At 40.6% G+C, this 19,478-nt stretch overlaps 1 protein-coding gene across 1 annotated transcript in view; it reads right to left on the bottom strand.

The window, feature by feature from the left end:
• Positions 1 to 19,478, bottom strand: part of Cdk17 (cyclin dependent kinase 17) — a 76,419-nt gene that overhangs the window by 2,059 nt on the left and 54,882 nt on the right. Inside the window, exons 5-16 of the mRNA XM_032911475.1 lie at positions 18,540 to 18,665; positions 15,733 to 15,789; positions 14,878 to 14,992; positions 13,919 to 14,013; positions 13,435 to 13,497; positions 11,402 to 11,525; positions 6,673 to 6,793; positions 3,895 to 3,992; positions 3,312 to 3,417; positions 2,237 to 2,279; positions 1,302 to 1,392; positions 253 to 330 (exon numbers count right to left, since the gene is read on the bottom strand). Coding sequence (XP_032767366.1) covers positions 253 to 330; positions 1,302 to 1,392; positions 2,237 to 2,279; positions 3,312 to 3,417; positions 3,895 to 3,992; positions 6,673 to 6,793; positions 11,402 to 11,525; positions 13,435 to 13,497; positions 13,919 to 14,013; positions 14,878 to 14,992; positions 15,733 to 15,789; positions 18,540 to 18,665 — 1,117 coding nt within the window. The remainder of the gene's footprint in view (positions 1 to 252; positions 331 to 1,301; positions 1,393 to 2,236; positions 2,280 to 3,311; positions 3,418 to 3,894; positions 3,993 to 6,672; positions 6,794 to 11,401; positions 11,526 to 13,434; positions 13,498 to 13,918; positions 14,014 to 14,877; positions 14,993 to 15,732; positions 15,790 to 18,539; positions 18,666 to 19,478) is intronic.

Genomic DNA, 19,478 nt, shown 5'->3' with positions numbered 1-19,478 from the left:
CCATCTGCAGCTCGCAGGATCCCTGACTTGACTGAATCACATTTCTCTCTGAAGATTTACTGCGCTGCCCACATTGTACAGAACAGCAAGTATATGCAATTCTAAAAATACAGAGTTGTGGGATGCACTGTACATTGTTGGTTGTTTTTTTTTTTACATCAATAATTTTACTGATCGATTTATAAACCCAAAGCTTGGTTCCACGAAAAAAAATTCATGATCGACATGTGAAATGGTTTATGACAAACACACCTGTCTCTGGATAGGAAGAATTTCGAAAACCCGGGTCCTTTTGCAACTGAATCTCTTTCAAACTGAATATTGATACGCCTAAAATAAATAGACAGAAATCACCAGATATTAATGACAAATCTAGACCAACTGTGATTATTCAAAAAGCACAAAACGATTATTCAACATCAAACATCCATACTGTGCCCCCAAAAGTTATTGTCCCATGGAAAGATTGCCCATTTGTCCCCATGTTCTAGACAGAAAGCCAAACTCAATGGGAGAAGTCCTGTGGATTTTCTGATGGGCTTTGCTGCTGACTGTTCCGTGACCCTCGGTTACCAAGGACTACCTAGTGAAAGGGAATGGGAACTGAGGGACGGCCTTCACAGCTGACTTCCCAAACGCTGTCCTCCTTCCCTGCTCAGCCCACTTTAAACACTGGACTACTTTAAGACAGGATGGACAAAATTAAATAGTTACCTCAGGCCTGGGGAGTTTTCTACTCTGGTGATTTTGATAACAGACTCACTAACTTCGTAAGGACAATGTCATCAGAGCAATCGCAAGAAAGGGGGACTTTCTTTGTATCTCCTCAGGAAGGAAATCACTTTCACCTGGGAAGCATCTGCTTAGTGACTGTTCGTCCCTAATCTCCACAGTGCTTTTACAGGGGCCTGGGGACCTGAACCAGGTCTGCACTGCACAGCAAGCATGGCGCCCACCCATCCAATCTAGAAATCCACTTTTAACAAAGAAATTGAGCCACACTAGGGCTGAGGATGATGGTGCCAGCATATTGATTTAAATCAAGGAAGATTAATGACTCACACTCAAATATGACTCATTTCTCACTGAGTAGAGGCAATATATATACTCAATGTTACAAGACATGAACAAGAAAAACCAGTCAAGAAAAACTTCCTTGGAAAAATTATGATTTGATTTAAAAAAAGGACTAAAAATCTTAGGTATAAAAATCAACAACCACCTCTTTTTAAACTCTATAAACCTCCCGATCCTCACTCCTAGACAAATGAGTAGAAGGAACGAACTCAAGGGCTTCTTACTTTCTGGTAAAGCATGTATTCTCGGTCCTAGACTTCGGAAGTACACATGTTTCATGGCCTCTTCTGCTGGAGCCCTTTTCTTAGATTCATACTGTGAAAAAGCAAAAAGCCATTTCATTAACCTTCTGTCTAATTACCGTAAAAAGTTGAAGAAGGATAAATTAGTACTTAGAACTACTTAAAAAAGTTCTTGATTACTTGACAATTTTTTAACATCACTTTAGAGTCCTCCCAACACACTCAAAGCATGAAGATAATTCGATCTCAATTCCACACTTCCTAGCTCAGCCTCCTCATAAAAATTAGATTCCTTGTATTTTCCTGAAGTGATGAAAAACTAAAATATTCAATCTTTAATGCTCTTTTCCTCTGTGAACTGCAGTGTATTGACAGAGCATGCCCAGTTAGTGCCTTTAGGCCCAACGATCTCAACAGATAAAGCCCACTGCAAGTCTCCTAAATGACACAACCTAGATTTGCAAATTCAAGATGTTCATGCTTCCAGCTCCAACAGATAAATCACGAACCATGACTGTTGCAGGTTGAGGCTAATTCCCCAATTCCCAGACTCTCTTTGTGTTGTTCTGTTTCTACAATGAATGTTCTGGCCAAGGAGACTTGGGAAAAGCCTATGCTTTTGGGATGTAGGGGAGTTAATGTGGCGAGTCCCACCCTGTCATCTCTTCTTCCTGCTCTGGGGCAAACCGGAGCGCTACTTGAAAGTGCAGCATGCCGCAAGGCAGCAAGCACTAAGGAGCAGAGGACAGAGAAACAGCCGCAAAGAACGAGACTGTGAGCTGGCTGACACAGCCTCGAAAGACCGTAACCATCCCATTGTCGTTAACAGTATTTGAGGGGGTACTACTGATTCTATTTTCCTGAGGGAAGAGACACTTAATGATCCATTTAACGTCACAAAATAAGACGTGGCTTACCTGAAGAAACTTTGTTATCAACTCAATTCCTTCAGAATCTAACCTAGAAACAAAAGATAAACCAAAACAAGTGTCCATTTATTCTTTTATGATAGAAACTTTTCGGATAAAATTATTTTCCAAATGCTTCCATTTACCAAATCTAAGTGCCCTAAAATAGCCATCTTTACTGCTTTCAAAGACCCAGATCTGTTTCAGCCCTAAAAAGCTCATCTTGTCATTTGCTTCAGGACAAATCATGAACGGACTGCCGCTCGAAATTTCAATATTCAAGAAAAATTACTAACACTATAGAACGTTTGAAGTTAGCATTCTATCCCCAAAGTAAGCTCTACTCAGGGGAAGTTTAAACAGGGTACAAGGGTACAAGTATTCGGTGTGCCAATGATGGCAGGCTCACCGGAATATCGCTGTCCTAGCATAGAGGTAAAAACATTGCAACAGTGATCCCAACATATATTAATGGGGTTCAAAGTAGACACAAGCCATCAACAAAATTATATAAACACAGCCTGCTAATCAATGGCTACTGTACAGCATTGACTTAGGGAAACCAGTAACAGTGGGGTTGGGGATTTAGCTCAGTGGTAGAGCGCTTGCCTAGCAAGCGCAAGGCCCTGGGTTCGGTCCCCAGCTCCGAAAAAAAGAAAAGGAAAAAAACAAAAAAACAAAAAAAAAAAACTTCAGTAACAGAAATGAGCTCAGGGACGCAGCCAATGGCCGCCAGGCAGCAGTGCTGTCTTGGCCTTTGTGGATCTATCCACGTAAGCTCTAGAATTCCGATATGTGCATTCTGTATTCGCTTCACAGCTCAATTCTATTCGAATGCTTTGGTGATTCTTGGCGGCTGATTTCTAAAATTACTATGTCAAAGGAAGGGGTAAGCTGTTACTATGTCAAAGGAAGGGGTAAGCTGTTACTATGTCAAAGGAAGGGGTAAGCTGACTGAAGTTACATCACACAGTAATGAAAAGCTGCCCTGTATCAGTCCCGAGCCCTTCCTGTGCAAGGACACCAAACGAGCACCGAGTCCCGTGGGCCTGGCCCTTCCCAATTAAAAAGAAAAAAAAAATACCTGGGTGCATGATTAATTAGAGGTTGTGGCTTATATTTTGGGAAGTTGTAGTTCTTGAATTCATCATTTGAAGAAACACCTGGCCAAGTTTCCTGAGATGGAGTTCCTGAATTAAAAGAATAAATTCATGATAAGCATTTAAATTATATGTGTGCAAACACCTATCAACAGGCATAAGAACTGTCCTAAAGAACATGATGCTCTTATTAAATGATTTAACTTTTCAATTGAAATTAAAATATTGTATGTGTGTGTATACTTAGGGACACTACATATATACATGTGGATTGGGGCCCATTCAAATATGTCCTAAATATGATAAAATCCCCTTTCTATCCATAGGACATCACCTACACTAGGAAGAGTTGTTAATAATATGTCTAAGGTCAAATCTTTCACGAAATCTTTATGAAATGAAGCTAAATGAGTTACCTTGGAAAAAATCTCCCCTGTAGCATCTAAGCCAACTGCGGTTCTTATGGTGACAGCTATGGAACGCATGTGTACGGACGCCTTACAGACACAGTCCTAAGTTAACCAGGCAACTGTGGGTGTGAATCACGGAGAAAAAACTCTTTCCTACCTAGTAGTCGAAATATTAAGTGCAGTTCATCTTCCACAGTTGACCCTGGAAACAGTGGTCTTCCAGAAGCCATTTCAAAGAAAATGCAGCCAACTCCCCTTCAAAATTCATCATTTAAAAAAAGAGAGAGAAAAAAAAATCAGTCCATTTACACATTGGGTAGCAGAAGATAGGTTTTCTCAAGATTGCCTTTCTGAAAAATTTTCAGGCTCCCAGAAAATCTTCTGTGAAGATACTTTTGAATCCAATGAATTTATTAAATTTACAATCTCAATTTACACGTTACTAATCCTTTTTCCCCACTTAAAACCTCTAGACTTCTTTTATGTAGGACTCTCAAAAAATAGTAGTAGTGTAGTAGTAGAGGCGAAACATACTAGTAATGGAGTGCTAACTATCACTGTGGTAAACTGGGAAGTAATGGTGGCTACGGCAGCACAGAGAGAAGGGAATGAGTGATTCGCTCAGAGAGAAGGAATGAATGATTCACTTATAGAGAAGTGAATGAGTGATTTGATTAGAGAAGGAATGAATGATTCACTCAGAGAGAAGGGAACGAATGATTCACTTATAGAGAAGTGAATGAGTGATTCACTCAAAGAGAAATGAATGAGTGATTCGATTAGAGAGAAGGGAATGAGTGATTCACTCAGAGAGAAATGAATGAGTGATTCGATTAGAGAAGGAATGAATATTCACTTATAGAGAAGTGAATGAGTGACTCACTCAGAGAGAAGTGAATGAGTGATTCGATTAGAGAAGGAATGAATGATTCACTCAGAGAGAAGGGAATGAATGATCCACTTAGAGAGAAGTGAATGAGTGATTCACTCAGAGAGAGGGGAATGAGTGATTCATGACTGATGCAGGAAGCAGTTACTACAGCAGAGTGCTGTCACTGGGGACTGTGTGTAAGGGAGGAAGAGGGGACAAGGGACAGGCATCACCATTTAGGAACTACAGGATACATGCAAGGTTGCGACACAGTTGTCCATAAGAGCTCACAGCCAGTAGAAGTACAGAAAACTGAAAACAGCACAGGGAAAATGAAATGGCACGTTGTTATAGGAAATACGATAATCCCTCAGATGTTTTGAAATACAATTGATACGGCCTGCAATCTCCGTTTTGGGTAAATAAGCACGAGAAACCAACGAGGCGAAACACTGTCCACCCGTCAAGGAAGCATGGCTTACAGTGGTGAGAGACAGAAGAGGCTCATTGCTGAACAAGTAAACAAAGTGAGGTGTGCACGCTCAACGACCAAGGAAACTTAACTGCACGCAGTGCTGACAGACGGTAACGACGCCATGGTAACCGAGAAAGGCTGAGTAAGCCTGTCAGTGACTGACAGACAGACAGATACAGCAGGACCTCACTTGCATGAGCAACCTGGGACAGGTAAACTCAGAGACAAGCAGTAGTGTCCTGATTCCCAGGACCAAATGAAAACAGTAGAATGGTTTGCCTAACAGGTAAAATCTCAGAGTTTTTAAAAAAAATTTAAAAGAGTAAAAAGCCTTGAAGTTCTAAAAAGATGGATGGCAGAGATAGTTGTACAATAATGTAACAACTTAGTATCTCAAAACTGCACAATTAGACTAGTTAAAATTATAAACTTTATCTTAGACATCTTATCAGAACTTAAGGGAAAAAGGCCTACAAATGAACACACAGGCATGATTCAGAAAGAGCTGCCTCTGACGGCCAGGGCATGCCCAGGAAGGCACTGATGGCCAGCCCCGGGGAACTGTCAAACACGAGCCTGCAGGGACAAGGGAGCACGCCAAGTGGGCAGACCGTGGTGAGCCCTCAACAGAGCGGGGAGAGTCAGGCTTCTTTTGAAGAATAGCAAGGAGAGCAATGCTGCTAAAAGACAAGAATCTGTATTAAGAAATAGGCCGAGTTGAGTTGGAGCAGGAAGTTTATAGATGTCTACGAAACCCTGTAACTGCTGGATAAAGGAAATGGAATTTATCCTACAAGCAGTAAATGTAGTTTATCCTACAGGCAATGATGACGTCAGCACCGAGCACAAGGGCGTCACGGTATCTGTTGGCTGGGGGGTGGCTCAGTGGCTACAGTGCTCATGAGAGGCTGAGTCCAGATTGTATGCACACAAGTGCGACCGGCCTGAGGCAGGTAGGGCCCAGGTCTCGCTGGCCAGCTAGCCTATCCAGGCTCAGTGAAAGACTGTCTCAGAGAAGTAATAAATAAGTAACTTTTCCTTAAAGTGAAAAGTGGTATCTGTTAACCTCGGGCCTCCATTTGTACATGCATGTACAGGTGAGTGCACTTAAACACACACACACACACACACACACACACACGTACATATATCTGTAACACATATACAGATATCATAATGCATAAGAAAGGTCTTTGAAATTCTATTACTTTTGACCAACTTAAGTAGGTATGTTTTCCACACTGACGCAACCCTTGTCTGAAATCGCTGTGTACCACATACTCTTTTCCCAAGTGCTCTCTGCGCATTAGCCCATTCAGTCTTAACAGCATCTGCAGGACTTTATCACAATTGTGCCCACCTCCTTAAAGGAGATGAAGGCCCAGGCTACTAGTGTGAATGAGATGGGTAGTCTAACGGAGTCGTTAGCGCTGCCTTGATATTTAAATATGAATAGTTTTATTTCCACGCCTCGATTCTTACTCACTGCTCAAAGGCATATTAACTCTTTATAAATAAATATTTGTCAGTATGCCCTGTTAACGGCTAACTCCTTTAAAACTATAAACGGCACCAGCGTCTCTACTTACCACATGTCGATCTGAGTTGAGTACTCCGAGGAACCAAGAAGCACGTCAGGGGGCCGATACCACAGCGTGACAACCTCATTTGAGTAGGTCTTGGTGGGGACTGACTTGGCTCTGGCTAGTCCTTTACAGAGAAAGGAAAGAGAAGAGTTAAATATACTGAGATCCATCAACTCGCTGAAGGTCTTAGCCCCAGTGTCACATGACCATTCAAAGAGCTGCATCCCACAACTTCAAAACAGCGGTTCTACAAATTTTGTTGAGTGTATGTAGCTCTGGGCCAAGTCGGTATTATATAAACTGAACACAGTAGTTATACAACGGGAAACTAAGCTGGTCGTGATGGGGTCATGGTGCCAGGATGATTTCCGACTAGAGTTAACCCAAAACGGTCAGTGACACTGAGGCACGGTTTGTTTGCTACAGTTATAAAAACTACCTATCACTTTTTTAACTCAAATGACACATTTATTTGCTATACTATTTTTTTAAAAAAAAATAAAACCACAAAAATCATTGCTATAGGACCGGTTGGATTTTACTGGCGATTTCCTTGGACCTATTTGGTGATTTCCCTGGAGCAGTCTTTGTCCTTTTTTAATGACATAAGGCATATGAATAACTTCAGAATGAGGCCTTGATACTTTGGGATAATACCGACTGCTGTAGAGAAAAGTCTGCCTTGTCAGCCTCGAGTGGACCCCACTGCGTCCAGAAAGACAGGTCGGCTCACAACCTTCGTGCTTTGCCACTGGTGGAGGATTAGCTCCCCATAACCTCTAGATTGTGGTCACTGAGTTTAGATCTGAAGAAACAGATCCCTATTTTTACCATATAGTTTGCTTCAAGTAACAACAGCACTTAGGCTAAGATTGCTGCTATGTAAAAACTTTACGTATCTTATTAAAAAATATTAAGGAAGAAAAATGTCATAAACAGTAATGTAACATTTCATTAAACTGGTATAATGCTCACATTATTTAAATTTACCGTAGCATGCCAGCTTGATTTAGTCATGCCCAACAAATTATTCCTCCACACATTTTAGTAATTAGCAAGATGTAGGGCAGCTCTGATTCCTCTTCCTTGGTTTTTTTTAGTCACTATACCATGGTGACCTTGTTTTTTTGTGAATTTCATTGATAGTAGTAACATTGGAATTTTCAAAGGAATCGAGAGTAAGTCAAAAGGGTAGAGATATGGTGGAGAGACAGTGCTTGCCTAGCATATTCAAGGCTTTCTCTGACTTTGATCCCCAATACCACCAAGGGGTGGGGGTCAATCAACAGTGGAAATATTCAAACTTAAACAACACTCATTACTTGAAGCCATATTATGTATTCACTATGCAACAATAGCAACAACAACAGCAACAACAACAACAACAACAACACAAGCCAAGGACCAGAAACACGATGTCTGTGTTGTGAGATCTGCTTTCTGGAGGTTAAAAGCAAAATGTTCAAGTATTAGATTCAAAGAATTCTCAGATAAAAATGTTCCATGGCCCGTGACACACCCTTTGCATGGTTCCACGCGAGCTGCATGAAAAACAGCTTGGCATGAAGTGGGGGAGGGGAGCAGGGCTGATTATAGGGGAAATACCGTAAACAATGCTCAAGAAATAGTCTGCTTCAATCTCAGGTAGACAACAGCAAATCCCTTTCAAACAAACCACAAAGTCCTACATAAACAAATATCTAGGAATAGCCAGGGCACGTTTTTAACTTGTTACTAAGAAAACGCTTGAAAAAAAATCTCCTATTTGTGAAATGTTTCACACAGTCCTAACCCAAAAGCTAACATAATCTATTTATTAAAATAATTCAAATTATAAGCATGTAACACAAAAATCAAAGCTAACTCTAAAGATGTTCTTTCAATATAAAAAGGTTTACTCCTAGAAGCGAAGAGCATGCTACTGGGCTTTACTGTCAAATCCTATAAAATCAGATTAGCTAAAGGGATAGACAGAGCTGCTAGTCAAGTCACCAAGCAGACAACAACAGCAGTCAAACGGTGGGTGACATATTGGGGGACTGGCACCTTCCAGAGGCAGTTTCTAGTTCTCAGATCTGGCATAAGCATCTCGAAATTAAGAAGGGTTTTTATTTTACATGGATCATTGATATTTACTGTATCTGTAACCCAAAAGGGATAAAACTTAAAGTATTTATTTACAGATTAAAACTAAGACACAATCAGGTGCAGCGACCCTGTCCTACAATCCTGTAATTCAAGAGACTGAGGCAGGATGATCATGAGTTTGAGGACAATGCAGGTACACAGTGAGATCCTGATTCAAAAACAGAAACAATTCGATCCTGAAATGCTCGCCAGTCACAGTAGGCTGTCTGCAATACCATCTCTATAAAAAGTTACTTTCCAAGGCAAAAAAGTCTTCTATTCCTATTAATTATTTTAAATGTCATGCTAATAAAGGATAACTGGACTCCATATTTTCTTTGACATACATGGTATATACAGGGCAGCACATCAAATTTGTAATCACTTGCATGCATATGACAAGAATAAATCACACAGAGACCGAGAGACAGGAGGACCCTCGCGCCTCTGTGAAGTGAAGCACGACCCATCGTCTGTGGCCGTGCTAGAGCCGGAGAGACCGCAGCCCTAGTGAAACGTAGGGGATAAAAGGAGTGCCACGCTGACCTGCTCCCTCTTCCACTACAGCTCACTGCTCTGCCTGGTGCTGTAATTACATGTTTATCCCTGCACGCTCTGTAGTATCATTTCCTGGTAATTGGGAAAATACTGATCTTTGAGATATGTATCATAAACAGCTACATATTCCTTAAAAGTATCCACAGTTCACATGTATGTCTCTCTGTGTTGTCTCTAACAAGTTAGTAAATATGGCCAAAGTAGCAGGTCCAAATTTTCAAATACTAAATTTTGTTTGAAAACTTGAATAAAAGGGGTTGGGGATTTAGCTCAGTGGTAGAGCGCTAGCCTAGCAAGCGCAAGGCCCTGGGTTCGGACCCCAGCACCGAAAAAAAAAAAAAAAAAAAAAAAAGAAAGCTTGAATAATATCGACAAAAAATACTTCTAGTTGTTTTCCCTTTTTATATATTTGTGTTATATTAATATACTGAGTTATAGATAAATATGTTAACTTAATTTTTTATTAAAATGGCAATTCATTTTTAATTTTTTGAAATGAAAATACAATCACATTGTTCCCTCTTCCTTTTCCAACTCCTCCAATGTTACACACCTTTCCTGACACTTGCTCTCTCAGATCTCAATCCAGAGCCTCTTTTTCTTTAAAACTGTGTGTGTGTGTGTGTATGTGTGTATATATATACACATACACACACACGCGCACGCACACACACACACACGTCTACATAGGTATATTCCTAAATATATAAACATAGTCTGTTCAGCTCATATAATGTTACTTGGACGTATATGACCACAAGGTTAATCACTTGGTCCTGGGTAACTTGGAGCAAGGCTCTGGCCTGGGGAAGACTATTTCTCCCACACCCGAGATTCCTTAGTGACTTGTGGTTTTCTTCTAGAGTCTCTGGAGACTTCCCCCTTGCCTATTACCATGATCTGGAACCTGAAGAAGAGCCTGTAGCTGCCGTTTTACTAAGCCAGCACAATTGCTAATTGCATCACAAATATTTATCCTTATACCCACAGAAGTAAGGTAGCTCAAAACTCCCAACAAACAAACAAAAACAAAAAACAACAAAAACAAACAAAAAACAAAACAAAAACAAAAAAACCCCAACTGTTTTGGAACAGATGATTCCAATATAAAACTCACACAACTGATCAAAATGCAAAGAACAAGTGAGCACGTGGCCCCACACCAACTGACCCATCTATACCACAGCCCCTACCATGGCTCCACATGCCCCACGGACCCATCCACAGCACAGTCCCACACCTAAGGCTCAGGGATCGTCTCCCAAGAGGGGGCAGAAGAAAGAGCTTGCGGAACAGGAAATCTGTGGAGAGAACACCTCCCACAAGTGTCAGGGGAGCTACACCCATGAAATATCAACAGACAGCTGCCTACCTCAGGCTGAAGGACAATTCATTTTTCAGAAAACCAAATGTCAAAGTCTCAATAATTGGTCTACTGGTCCAAATTTTCCTAGTAAAATGGTGTTTCTTTAAAAAAAAAAAAAAAAGCAGCCCTTAATAATCTTCCTCTTCCGATTACTGTTGTTTCTGTGAGGCCACTCGGGTTTATGTATGGTCTTCGTTTTATCACAAGAAATACTGTAAAGACTTATACTCTAGGCTCAAGATTTAGGAAAACAAATGGTACTGTGGTATCACATATCCCAAGTACAACAGACACTTTCCCCCTAAAAATGTAAGCAGTGAAGACTACACGTGGCCCTGCCCTGGATACCCCAACACGCAGAGGAACCGGTGACTCTACCTCTTACTGGTATTGAGTCCTCAGTGCAAAGAGTGACGCAGGAAAAAGCAGGGAGCGACAGTGGGATTCCCAGTGTGAATTTATCTCCTGAGACCCTGGGAAGTCTACTAGAGGTCTAACCATGCTAGGGAACGCTTGCATGTTAGAGTTGTCACCAATGAACCATCCATCTAAATTCTATCACATATCTCTGAGCTACAGAGAACATGTCAAAACCCACAGAAAAGTGATGACACTGTGACAATGGTGGTTTTCTCGCTTAGCCACCTGCAAGTTATTTCTGAACATCTTGTCTCTCCATACCAAAGTCGGCCAGCTTTAGTTCTCCTCTTTCATTAATGAGGAGGTTCTGTGGTTTCAGGTCCCGGTGCAACACTTTTCTTCTATGGCAATATGCCAAACCACGGAGAATCTGGTACAGGAACAGCTGCAGAAACAAATGAAGAGCAGTCTTAACGGGTCTCGCTACAAAGAGAAACCAAGTAAATAAAGCCAGTTAAAGTGACATCGTTTCGTCTTACGGCTATTTTCTGAATTTGATTGTTTACTGTTCAATGTAAAACTTCATCGATTAGCTTTTAACCTAATGATAATCAGGAAAATAAATACTATGAATAAAATGTTGAACAACAGAAGTTCAGTGGTTAGAGGCCTAGAGTTTGATTATAAAATTCTGTTGTAACAACCAACCAAAACCCAAAACCCCACCACTGATTTCCTCCTTCTAAAACACACACACACACACACACACACACACACACACACACACACTTCCCTGATGATCTGGGGCAGTATCAACTTAAAAGGGCACCATATTTGGTGGTTTTTCAGAAGAGCCAAGCTATCAGAAGAGAAAGGTGCTGTGTAGCCCTGGCAAGCCATTTGCTGTAAGAGTAAGCGGCTTCCCCCGCACTGCCTGGGCACTTGACTTTGAGCGCTTCCTACTCACTCTTCAAGCTCTGCTGTGACTCAGAAAGGGGCCCTGGCACTATTGTACTCTGAATGATAGAAAAGGGACTCCTGTAAGGTTAATGGCCAAGGGCTTTGTGTATTTTAGAAGAAGGAAAGCGTTTGGGTTCTTTGTGGTTAGCAGAAAGAGACTGCATAGAGAGGACGCAGCGTGCATCCACTGCAGAGGATGCGGAAGGGCCTGAAAGAATTCTTAGACGCTGTTTCCAGAGTTGGCACTGCTCTGTTCTGAAAACTCCACAATTATTATCTCAGTATCTGAACTTTCTATCCGTGGGAAACGTGAAGTGTGATTTTAACAGACAGACAGTAAAACACTTTCTTTCCACCTTACAGCCGCCATATGCGGCCGCATGTACAGACTTTGCAAACCTTTGTCAATTATGACTATTAAACTCTATTCTGTTTCCAAATTATTGCTTCAAGCAGAGAAAACAAAATTAACAGAACAAAAATGTTATTCACAAATGTTATTCATAATATCTTATAAAATATAATAAAGTATTTAAAAAAAAAAAACCCTCCTAGAACGCATGGAAATCCATTCAAAGCCCTGTTCTTAGCAAAGTATTAGCCTGTTTTCAGAGCATTCTGTTAGTAGCAGAAACTGGCTTTCCTCTGGTTCCACCGAGTTACTATTTAAAGAAAAAAAGTTAAATTTACTATTTACAGAATTAGAAATGTCTCAACCACACACGGCACAGTGCCTTCTTCCAAAATAAGTTTCCAGGAACTGTTAATTTTGCATAAATAAGTCTTTGATAAATTTAGGGTATGCCAGTCTGGTCAAAGACATCTAATATGAAAATTCAGACATGTTAAACTAATTTTATTTAAGTAACTTTTGAGTCTCATCCAACAGTAGGTGTCTTAGCAAACTTCCCCAGCGTCACCTCTTAGATAACTAATGCTAAGAGAACACACCGGTTTTCTTCTCATCACACAGATCAATATTTCTAGCTCAGCTATCAAGATACCTAGAAGTTTCTGACCTTGTCCAGTTAACTATTTCAAATGCTACTTTAAATATATTAGTGACGTTTATCCTTAAAAAGGACCTTTCACAGTACGAACCCACCATTTATATTTATCGTAAGGGCTTTTTATCATTTATCTTAAGGGTTTTTTATCCAGAATATACTTGGCTATCCATCCTACATATAAAGGATTGCTCTCAAAGAAAATGTCAAAATGTAAGAGACCTTGGAAAGGAAGCAGCACCCCAAAGGGTCTGGTTTTTAACAGCTTAGTACATCCAGCAGCTGACTAGCTATGCTTAGACACCAACGGGAAATCACGTGCGGGGCCGGTCTACTTGCCCGGGCCATACAGCCCGCTGCGCCTCACGCCAGGCACGGGAAGCCTACCTTGACGTTGTGCATGCTCATGATGCTCCCGCAGTCGTCCATGTACTGCTTCAGGTCTTTGTCCTGGAAAGATACGTACGGCACTTCAGCTGACAGGCCTTTGGGAAGGCATGGCTGGCTAACTGGGGAGCTTTCTTTTTTAAAACGTTAATTTATATGTTGGGGGTGCACACATATGTGCCACGGCATGCGTGCGGGGGTCCGAGGACAACTCCAGGGAGTTGATTCTATTCTATGTTAAGTTCCAGGCACAGAACTCAAGTTGTCAGTCATGGGGGTAAACACCCTTATCCATGCAGCCATCTGCCCAGCCCAACGGTGGTTAATTTTTAGAACAAAGTTGCTTTTCAAGGAATCATACAGAATTCATCACACCACATTTAAGCACCAATAGTTAAACAACAATGTCCCTGAGGCTGTTGAAAGATCCAACATTCTATTATATTAAAGCAAAATAGAATGCTAAATTGTATTAAATGCTTACCAGGTACTCAAAGACCAGAGTCAAAGACTTGTCCGTGTGAACGATGTCGTGCAACGTTACTATATTTGCATGTTTTAAGTCCTTTAACAGTGAAACTGGGAAACGAGACAAGAAAGGGAATTATTTAGTCTATGATAGCCAGTCTACAAGAACCCCAAGTTTTGAACCAAAGTTGACTGTGTCTAAGATAAAGTTGGAAGTTGAAATCAAGACTGACAGTGGAGGCAGTGAGGGTATAAGACTGATGGTGGAGGCAGCGGGGGTTCCTTCTCTGGTTGTGTGGTGTGGGTCTGAGATTGTACTTCCTGAAACTCCCTGATAGTACAACCAGGCATCTCCTAACTTCATGTCCGCTGTTTGAAATTCTGACGCCAACTTTCATATAGAGCACAGGGTACCTTTTATTCCATGCTTTTTGTGCTTTCGCTTTGGTTCTTTTTCCTCCCTGTTTATTTTTATTTTATCTTATTATTTTTATATGTTTACTGGTATTTTGATGAGACAAAAAAAAAAGATCTGGGTGAGTAAAGAAGTGGGGAGGACCTGGTGGGTGATGGGCATGGGGATCATAATCAGAATACATTGTATGTGCTGTGTTTATTTTCAATTAAAAAAACTGATTTTTAAAAACAAAATGGTCATGTTTCTATGCTATTTGTTTCTTATATTCAGTTAAACTTATTGATGTAGCTAATTTATAGTTGCCATAACGATATAGAAATTTTTCCTAAGTCAATATTTATCTGTCAGAGATTTTAACGACTTCATAAGCATTTCACTCTAAGTTAGACAATAATACAATTGGCTAATTCCTTTCTGTTGAGTATTTTGGTTTTAAAAACTAACATTTGAAAGACCCAAGAATGACTCCCAGGAACTGAGTGTGTCTATAACTGAGCCCGTTTTACAAACAGTACTCTTAACATGCCGGAGACCAAAGTCCTATGGAAATACTGTACCTTCTCTTATGGCTGTACAGGGCGCACCTTCCTCGTGTTCCAAGCGGATCTCTTTTAATGCCACCAAGTTCTCTGTCAACTTACTTCTCCCTTTATATACCGTTGCATATGTGCCCTATAAAATATATTTTGAGGAACATTTTAAAAACGTGATAGTTGCCAGGCATGGGACAGCATGTCTTACTTCCAGCACTTGAGGGACAGAGGGAGCCAACCTGGCCAACATAGTGAGCTACAGGGCAGCCAGGGCTACACAGTGAGGCTCTGCTCAGAACAGTACAAAAGGCCTTAGCCTCAGTTTCTACCTTCTAAGCACATTAAAGTCTGTCTTATTTTTGAAAATCATCTTAGTTTCCTGCACACAAAATCTGTATCCCTACCATACTATGGTGGTTCCAAAATAGTTATTCTTGTGTTATTTCAGATTAACAACCAGATCAATGGATTTAATATCAAAGGCACTTAGGTCATGAGACATAAAAACCACAGGGCGCTGAGCACTGGCAATAAAAACGTAATGATGATGTTCAGTTACGAAAGCCTGATTCAGACCTTCATGTTCCTCAAAAATCTGAGCCCGTTGGCTCTCCTGTAAGAAGCTCCCTTAGGGCTTGCCCTCCCTTGCTGTGGAAGGCGGGCCATTTATAAACTAACAGCAGTTCCCGCAGAAGCAGCAAGCTCGAGGAAGCCAGAGCCTGAAGAATTTCCTCTGGTTCTTGTCAGAATTAGGTATATAATCTTTTAGGTGGTATCTAGAACCTTTATTTTCCTAAGTTGGAAAAAATTATGGCCTAATTGAGAGTCTAAATAATAAGAAAATGCTTTACTTTTACAAATAAGAGAGAGTATACTCACCTCTCCAAGCTTTTCCAATTTGATGTAGGTTTCCATTTTCCCAAACCCAATTTCTGACTGAAAGCAAACAATTAGGAATTTAGCATCTAGTCTTAAAACTTTACTTCTTCTTTATCTTCTAACTCTATCTAACAAGTAAGAAATTATTGAACAGTTGTCAAGTTTTAAAATACACGCGATGTTAAAACATCAGAAGGTTTAAAAACATCAAAGTTTATAATTAAAATAGTCTATACAAGAACCGGCTAATTTTCTGTTGGTGAACACTTAAACCTCTAAGACTTTTAAGTATCACAGGCATTTAAACCCTGACCAGTCTGCAGAAGTTCCTCACAAGAACTGTTCTCAGAGTTTTGATACAATGATGCACACAAGTCATGCTAAAAAACACATTACAACAACAAGTAAAGAAAATGTTTTAGAAATTACTATAATTCCAAGTACATGTGGAAGAAAGTGGAACAGATGCATCCAAATTGATATTACAGAGTTGCTCTTTCGAGAATGAAATATAGTGACATTATTAGTACATACCACACACACAAATACATGTCCCTGTGCACAAGTTCACAAACACGCATGCACATTTAAATACATATATACACACATAAAACTATAGTCAACAATAACTGTAAATGTCAGGTATGTAATATAAATATAGGTATTTGTAATATAATATAGATCCTTGTTGATAAATATGCTGCTTCCTCTAGTCAAAGCACACTGTACCCAGGTAATGAAATGACACACTGTACCGGATAAATACACAGAATATGCCAGTTACAAGTAAACATATATCTAGAAGAAAAAGTGAATGGTAAATTGTAATTATTATAGTTATGTTTAGACAAGTAGTTAGTCTATAAAAAATAAACGGCATTACTGAGTTCCATCCACGTGGTTGGCCAGGAAATTCAGACAGAGGGACTTATATCAGTGAAGTGGTCGTCAGATTCAGAGAATCAGACACACTAGCCCCAGCCCCTCACAGAATTTTCAACTTAGTGGACTCAATGACTATGTCCAAATAGCAATTGGTAAATTTTTAAATGTAATTTTTAGAAAACTCTGCTTGCACTGGCATCTGTCGAACATGACAGATTAATAACCGTCGGCAGCGTGCTGACTCTCCTACAGAAATCGTTCAGAGGACGAGAGACGAGGCTCATCTATTCCACATTTGCCAAGGACAATGCCAGGTGCTGAGAACACAGAGAAGACAGACGCCATCCCTGCTATCCTGAGTTAACAATGCATACTCAGTCTACCCTGGACTATGTTAGGATATAAAAAACTAACAGACATCATACAGACTATTGGAAGTGGCTATAGAACCTTACATTTTATAACACTGTCAAGACTCCATAATTTGGTCTGTATACAAATAAAAGATAAAGATTTTTATAGTAATTCATTCCAAGAGAATAATTTATTTTGTGACTCCATTACTTCAAGAAATAAGTTTTCACAATCTAAGCAAATTCCTGTTGAGATGACCCTTACAACAAAGGCATACGAATATTAAAATATTATACATAAAATAAGTTACAACTTATAGTAAGTCAACCTCTAATAGCGTAACTTGAAAGTTAGGTAGCAAACGCTATGGGAGATTTGCAGCTTACTTTGGATCTAGTAACGTGACCAAAATCCACACAGGAATGGTGACAGAAGCTGACATGACAGAGGCTAAAAGCAAGCTTGGAAACCATGACACGAGGATGACAGGGTGTAACACTCAGAAAGGAAGGACAGTTAACAACTGTGCACCATACAATGAAAACTGGCAGACCACGACTACATGCGACAAAACGGATAGGCTCAGATTAACACTGAACACGAGGTGTCAACAGAAGTGCGTTTGCACACTGACAGACAGGCTGTAAATTTATAATAGTACAGCGGCTTCATATAATATACAAACGTCTAGCATATTTGTATAAGCACATTCTATAACATATATTCACAACTACACAAAGCTCAAAAGATTAAGTGAGAGGACACAGGAAACAGATTCGGGTATTGTAGAACAGGTTTGTAATCCCAGCCCCTAAGGGGGCTGAGTGAAGTGGGATGTGAGACCAGCCTGATTGACACAGTCAATTCCAAACTAGCAAAACCCTCTCTCGATAAAAATAAAGTATTAAATACTTCAGAAACAATATGAAATGTTTACGAATAATAAGGCTCAGATATAAAATCGTACTACGAAAAGAGTATAATTGACACAGTATGACATGTGTGTAAAACTATCTTTGCTATCGGAGAGCGGGGCTTCTGGGTAAGTTGAGGAATGAGGTGTCTAAGTAAAGAGGAAAGTGTCTAAAGCTCTCTTGTATTCACTGGGGACTGTCACACAGTGTGACAACACCACAAACATATTGAGCTGTAAAGCTAGAGTCTGACTCCTCTGCTCAAAGCCTGGCATTATTGTTCGGCTGCACGTCTAGCCAGCAGATACATTCGAAAGTAAGCTGTAACTCAAGTTCTGTTCCAGTACACCCTTTAAGTATGAGAAATGACGATAAGTAGCCAATAATGTGCTAAAACTAAGCACATATAAAAATACATATAAAAATAAATTTCAGGGCTGGGGTGCCACCGACTGGTAGAGTGCTTGTCTGACGCATGCAAACCTGGGGTTTGAGAAAGTTATAAAGGGCAAAAAGGAGAGGAAGGAAGAAAAGAAAGGGGGAAGGAGAAGAGGAGGGAGAGAAGGGAAGGGACAAAAGGACAAGAAGGAAAAAGGAGTTACAATCCAGAAAAGCAAGCAAGCTCCTCACAGCGCAGCCAAGGCGGAAACTTACTAAGGAGGCTCTGCGGGACCTGCGGCTCATGGGCTGGTCGAAGGGCGGGCTACTGATCTGCAGCTTCTCCAGGTAGCCATCGGGTATCCTGATGTCTGCAGGCAGCGACAGCCGCTTATTCAAGTCCTACGCGGATAGATAAGGGAGCAGGGCATTAGGCGTGGGAAGCCGTGGGCCCAGGCCCCTTATTCTTTAGTGACAGACAGCCGAAGCTGGCTGGCAGTTACAAGGTCACTTAAGGCAAAGACACTCATTATAACCAAAGGTGGATAACAAGGTTTGTATAAATAGTTTTAAAAAGACTCAATCGTTTCTTTAGCAAATTTAAGTGGAACTTTACTTTGAAATTATTCTCCATGCAGAAATAAGCAGTCTGCCACAGAACATGATCTCTTAGATCACAGAGGACCATTTGCAGGAAGGAGTGAGCTCTCTCCTTCACCACCTGGGCTCCAGAGACCGAACTCAGGTTGCCAGGCCTGCTGGCAAGCGCTGTCACCTGCAGAACCATCACTTTCGCCCCCTAAAATTTTCTTTTATATTGAAATAATAACAGTCATAACAGAACTTCTGTCCACAAAACTATAACATACATCTTTAAAGAAATGAATTATTAAGGGTTGATTTTAGTATTTCTTCAAGTGCATGATTTTTTTTGTCAGCATGTGTACATGGGAGTCATCTCTGTCCCGTACCCTCAGAGGCCAGAGGGGAGCACTGGGTCCCCTGGAACCACTGAGAGCTGAATCTGGGTTCTTCTGTAGGAGCGGCAAGGCTCTGAACTGCTGAGCCGTCTCTCCAGTCCCCAGCTCTTTCTTACCTGGAGAAATAAATGAATCGTGGGGTATACAAATACAGTGTACCACAAAGCAGAAACCAGCCAAGTAAGAAAACGAGCTGGGCCTAGTTGATTTACACCTCTTAAAGCATACCTATATA

The sequence above is a fragment of the Rattus rattus genome, chromosome 1 (assembly GCF_011064425.1).
Source record: "Rattus rattus isolate New Zealand chromosome 1, Rrattus_CSIRO_v1, whole genome shotgun sequence".
Taxonomy (NCBI): domain Eukaryota; kingdom Metazoa; phylum Chordata; class Mammalia; order Rodentia; family Muridae; genus Rattus; species Rattus rattus.
Note: the sequence above shows the minus strand (reverse complement) of the source record. Positions and strands in the feature narration are given on the sequence as shown.